This window comes from Colias philodice, chromosome 18 (genome assembly GCF_061535455.1).
Source record: "Colias philodice isolate Cphi_HAF_F1 chromosome 18, ilColPhil1 Martin Lab GWU primary, whole genome shotgun sequence".
Classification (NCBI taxonomy): Eukaryota; Metazoa; Arthropoda; class Insecta; order Lepidoptera; family Pieridae; genus Colias; species Colias philodice.
Genome location: NC_143103.1, coordinates 9,978,334 through 9,984,424, shown reverse-complemented (window position 1 = coordinate 9,984,424; position 6,091 = coordinate 9,978,334). Strand labels below are relative to the sequence as shown.

At 33.7% G+C, this 6,091-nt stretch overlaps 1 protein-coding gene across 1 annotated transcript; it reads right to left on the bottom strand.

The window, feature by feature from the left end:
- Nucleotides 1-3,830: 3,830 nt before the first annotated feature.
- LOC149480717 (uncharacterized) lies at nt 3,831-4,831 on the bottom strand. The gene has a single exon (XM_089706255.1). The coding sequence runs from the start codon at nt 4,548-4,550 to the stop codon at nt 3,831-3,833; it is 720 nt and encodes a 239-aa protein (XP_089562381.1). The 5' UTR covers nt 4,551-4,831.
- Nucleotides 4,832-6,091: the final 1,260 nt, after the last annotated feature.

The window sequence follows — 6,091 nt, the reverse complement described above, 5'->3', positions numbered from 1 at the left end:
AATCAAAGTACATGAGTTTTTCCTCTAAATAATGCGGCGCCATCTACGATCGCAACGTTATTGTAGCAATAGTTCCCTAATACCACAGACTAATAATAATATACTACGTATCTAATACACAATAGTACGATACAAATCACACGCAGAATAATAAAAAAATATCGATGAATAAGTTTTTTGCATTCCCCACACTAATTCTCTAACAAATAGTTGCATTTGCCCCACAATCAGAAAAATAAGTTTTTTTCTGAAAACTAGTCCTTGCTACGCGGTAATACAGTTCAAAATCCTATGAATAACATGAAATCTCATAAATATATTCTATATTCGTTGTTTTATATGAAATAGAAGAAGAGCTATGGCAGTTAGTTGCATTTACCCCCGACTAGGGGTTAATGTAACTTTTTCTACCAATTTTAGGAAATATTCTCACTACCAGTTATTTATAAATTATAAGACTACTGTATTGCTTGATTGGTTTAAAATAATCTTGAATAAATACAAAAAACAATAAATGGGTCAAATAAATGACCAAATATAAAAGGAGGTAACTGCAACCGATCAAACTTGAAACTTGTTATTTTTTAGTTGCATTTGCCCCGGTTGACCCTATGTATATTTTTAAAACTAACAGTATTAGGTAGTGTCCGACCGAACTTTCGGTTTCGGTTTCGGTTTCGGCCGAGTTTCGGCCAAAAATCAAGTTTCGGCCGCAGTTTCGGTTTCGGCCAAAATCGGCCGAAACTTTTGCCGAAACCGAAACTTACCTATTTCGCAAGTTCAGTGAACTTAGTTCACACACGTTCACGCTCGCCTAACTTCGTTTTCCTCGGCAACGCTTTGACGGACGCTGTCAAAGCGTTGGTTGACCCACACTGGTGGAAACAATTTTTGATTATCTATGTTGAGATTGGAACTGGGTGTAAATGTAATTAATAATTATTATTTTTATATAAGAGGTACCTAAAAGAGACTTATTATTCTTCTAAGTACAAATACCAATCCAAAGTATTAAAGACTCTTTAATAAAGAGAAAGATCTCAAAATACCAAAACTTAGTATTTAAAGTAACAGTAACAATTACTGATTTGATTTAGATGACTGATTTTACCGAGAACTTAATTTGAAAAAATAATAAAAATTAAATTTGTTATCATTAATATTTTAAAAATATTATTTTTTTATTTTATATTAAATAAATGATTACAACAATATACTGTGTTTTCCTTTCATGCCCTAATTAAGGCAAAATAATAGGTAAAATGCACCAAAGTTCAGTATTTTTAGAAATTTCATACTAGACCACGTGAGTTTCGGTTTCGGTTTCGGTTTCGGCCGAAACTGAAGCCACGGCCGAACATTCGGTTTCGGTTTCGGTTTCGGCCTGGAAACCAGTTTCGGTCGGACACTAGTATTAGGCAAGTGAGTCAGAGGAGGAAAAGGTCATTTCTTACATCTAAATAGGGGTTTCAGGGTGCTCAGGGGACAAAATTTCTGCGGTCTGCCTACTTCTCTGCCCTTTTTCTATCCTAAAAAAAGGAATTATCCATTATATTCTGACTGAACCGACCTTTAAAATAATCAGGCAGGTTTAGCCAACCTACATATTAAACATTTTTAGTTCAACAAAAAAACATTATGTAAAATAAGGGCAATGTTTACCTACGTACCGTGTTTGTAAACAATAAAACAAAGAATATCCAGTACTCAGTAGCATTGATTTCTTATTAAAATTAATACACATTTAATAGTTCTGCTGGTAATTATACTAATTAAATTCTAGAGGTCACGCGTGTGGTATAGGTACGTCGGACAGAAATTATCATAAATTAAAAAACTTCTTGTACTGTATTAGATTTTATTTTTAATGACTGTGTAGCTCAAAGGTTTACGACACAGTTAACGATATGTTTTTTGAACTATCTAAATTCTAACCTCTTTCTTTACTATCCTTGACCGGTGAACCTGAAACTTTTAGAGCTAGCGCGCACGAGCAACTTTGTCTCCGCAACTATTTTGTCTCTCCCATCAATTGTATGGGGAGTTGCGTCGCTACGTGCGCGCACTTTCATACTAGCCCATGGGTGGAGAGACAAAATAGTTGCGGAGACAAAGTTGCTCGTGCGCGCACTGTCTTACTTCTTAGTAAAATACAAGTTTATTTTCATTCATCAATTATCGGCTATTATTCAATAGATATCTTATATTTTAATGGACGTTAGATATCATACTTATTATAGTCCTTTCCACCTAAGATGATTTCTGTGACACATCGATTTTTGACACGTGTAGAGATGTCTTGACTGAAATCATATCAATAGTTTCCGTTAATCGATAATATTTTATATGGAAATGAAATCGATTTGAATAAAGTACCGAAATTAGTTTTTTCGGCATTTCGCCAACAATTAACTAAGGAAACTTAGCAAACAACAGCAACAAAAAGTCAACAATAACAATTAGTAACAATAACAGAATACCACGTAAAGTATCAATATAAAAATGCAACTTGTATACAAGGCTGACGCACTCGTACAGACGATTGACTCGATTGACAAACGATCACAAGATGGGCGCCGATTATATGATTTTCCAACTCTATGATTTTTCAACGATCCATTTCATGTACACGAATTGCGTAGGTATTATATTTTTGTGTAATTTTATTTTGTTTTTCATTATATTAAACTAAACAATACTGTTTTTGATTTATAAGCTTAAGATGTTTCATTTTTATATTTTTGGTAATAATGCCGCCATAAAATAAAAATATTATGCACTAAAATTATTTTGACGTTTTAAACATAAAATACGTAATTCGGAACACGATGAAGTGTCACAGGAATCATCATAGGTGAAAAGGACTATAATTTACTTACCTATGGCAACAACGTCCAAGTCCAACGTACGAATACGTAAACATTTCTGTAATTTTCATATCATACAAGACAACAGTTAATATTATAGGAAATAGCAATGTTGAATGCAATGAAAAACAAAACACTTTTTAATTAGGCATTGAACAATAATTATAACATAATATAAAAAATAAAAATTTAAAATTATGCTCAGAGGCCATAGCAGCAAAAAAGTATCTAAACAAAACGCGTTAGTAGGTGTTAGTTATAATTAAATCAAATAGCAACGTGTCTGTAAAAATTTCCACAATTGTTTTTGGACGTTTTCATATTATGTAACAAATTAGGTATATGGGCACCAGATTTACCAGTAGTTTGAATGTTGCGTCGTATAGGTACATATCTGAAGATACATTATGAATAATATCTAGAGTTGGGTCTAGACTCTATAATAATTTTAAAGCTTAATTAAATATATTTACAAATTGCAATAGAAGAGAATACCTATAGAAGTTTTTACCTTAGCATGAGTGAAGAGATCGTCTGTATGCCCTTTGAAAGGCAAATAACCGTCAAATCATTCAAATTAACTTCATCAATCATACCTACATAGTACATACTGCAATTAAGTAAATATATGCTCATTGCCCATATTGCTTATATTGTTAAAACTGGTTAAAAAAAGTTTAAATTTCAATAAAAGTCACGTCATACTATTATGACGCGTAATGCAGAGGTCAAATGTTAAACTGGCAAGCGTCATCAAGTGTGAAATTATTGAATTTCTTTTCGTAAAACCACGTGGTTGGAAACACGTGTTGTATAATGTTATAGAGAGGAAAGATTTCATGTGGTGGGAATAATAATTAATATTTTTTTAATGTATTTTTTGTACGTATATTCACGTTATAAAGAAAGTAGGGTTACGAATTAAAACAAACTAGTGGATACATCTGTATTAACTTTAAAAGTCTATTTAACCAAGATATCATTTTGAAGTTCTACGGATGATAAATCAAAGCTTTCTGTGTGGATACTGGGTGACGACAAAATGAAGCTTCTCGAGTTCAAAGTGCTGGGATAAATATCAGTTTCACTGTATAAAGAGTATGGGCTGTCGCTCCACCTACAATACGCCTTTATTAGCTTTGAATTGCTACAGTCTGATAATAACCTGCCGTCGCTCGTAAATGATTCTATCGTCCAAGAACTAAATGTAGATGATGTCGTAGAAGACATCACCTCCACTGGCTTCAGCACTGGACTCCCACGATCCATAGAACTGTTATTATACAGTGTCATGGTCAATCTGCTGTCACTGCGTATATCCAAGCTTGGAGGACTAGACGACGACGATGATTGCGGGTCGAAAGATAAGGATGATAATATAAACATTCTATCTGTGCTTGACCAAGATATGTAAGCGTTTGTTGGTGGCGATACGTACTGCGATTCCCACGACTCTGTAGTCCACGGAGTTGTTATCATACTCAAAGTATCATCTGTTGTAAGCGAGGACGTTGCCAGGCTGGAATGGCCGGCAACAGATGATGTAGAATTTTGACTGGTTGTCATTTCTGGCGCGCTTTTTGACGTTTGTAACCAAGATGGCGTAGATGAGGTCTCTACATCGAAAAATCTCGCGTAGTTTATCGCTTTCTTGAGGTTGAACAGATTGAAGTCAGATAGCATTGTAGATTCATGCTGTGTGAATCTTCGACATCGCTGTGATGGGATAGCAGTCGGTTGCTATCTCTATGAGCCATCTGTACTCTTGTATAGTGTCGAATACATCCTGCAGTAAATTTAATGGATTCATTTTGGATCTTGAGAGTACCGTTCACTCTCTGATCCTATTTACAAGAATAAAGCTACCATATTTTTATGAATTTCATAACTTACAGTTTTGTTTACTTCATAATTTTGTATTAATTTATTATTTTGCTTTGTTTTTGTTTGTAGCACGATTTAAGTTTGACGTTTTTTGTGACAAAGACACTAAGATGGTGAGAGGCAAGAAGGTTAGAGGTTCCATACGATCGAGATTGGGGTAACATAAAGTCTCTACCTGTGCTTTACTACTGTGGTCTCTACAAAAATATTACATAGTATAGCAAATATTAAGCGTTTCCTAAAGGTTTTTCGTCAGAATAAATACATTAAAGTTATTATTTTTATCATGAATAGAAAATTTGTTGCAATAATTTAGATTATTGGAACAGAGCAGAATATAGACTTCAGGCTTAGCGCCATAATTATGCATATCACGATGTGCCATAATAATTATTGTATTTAAATACTGTGGTGGCCTTTGTCCAGCAGTGGACGTCCCACGGCTGACACGACGACGACTGTGGTGTGCAGGAATGCTTCGCTTCCGATCTACATAGGTAAATATTATTCGTACTCTGACTGACTTAGGTATTGGGTACCTACCTACATACGTTAGCTAGGTACAGTTCGATTCAAACTAACAACAAAAATACACACATGCGCACAGTATCTAAAATTGTTTTCTACACATCGGATCGTACGATGTTCCGAGCCGCCGCGCCAGTTTAAATCGTACTGTACCTACCTCGTAAATTAACGTGGATGACGCAATGATATAATCTCAAAATAATTATTGTTTATTACTCTTGTAATGAATTCTAATACTATGTATTATAAGTTTATAACAATAATAATTATATAAGTAGTTAACACCACGAGCCTGCTCTTGCTCTGACTCTTATTATGGTAACTGGTAAGGTAAGGTACCTATCTCAAGGGAATAATAACCTGTGATAATAACAAAGTACAGAGTATACGGAACAACAAATGGCGGATTTTAATTAAATTAGTTCAGTAATCAGTACCTAGCTTTAAAGTGCAAAAAACTATAAATTTTTTATTTGATCGTGTACCTAACTAGTTACCTAGTTAATAGTTTTTTTAAGAATATTTTATTTAAAAAAAAATGTTAGTGTTATTTTTGTAATTGGTTGTAAAACTTCTTGTAACTAAGTAATAAGCCTGTAACAGCATAATTACTTGATAATTTTACGAACAATATTAATTTATTGCTTATTAAGTATCGCTTTCGCATTTATGTAATTAGATATGAATTATTGAATGGACTGGAATTTTCTGGAGTACCTACGAAAGTTTATTATCAAGGCGTGTTGATTTATATTCGTTGATTACTACAACTTTACGTCAATGGTCTATCAATTGGCCCTTTTAGTACACTG

Excerpts from the sequence above, each read along its gene's own strand:
- LOC149480717 (XM_089706255.1), bottom strand. The coding sequence starts at position 4,550 with ATGCTATCTGACTTCAATCTGTTCAACCTCAAGAAAGCGATAAACTAC.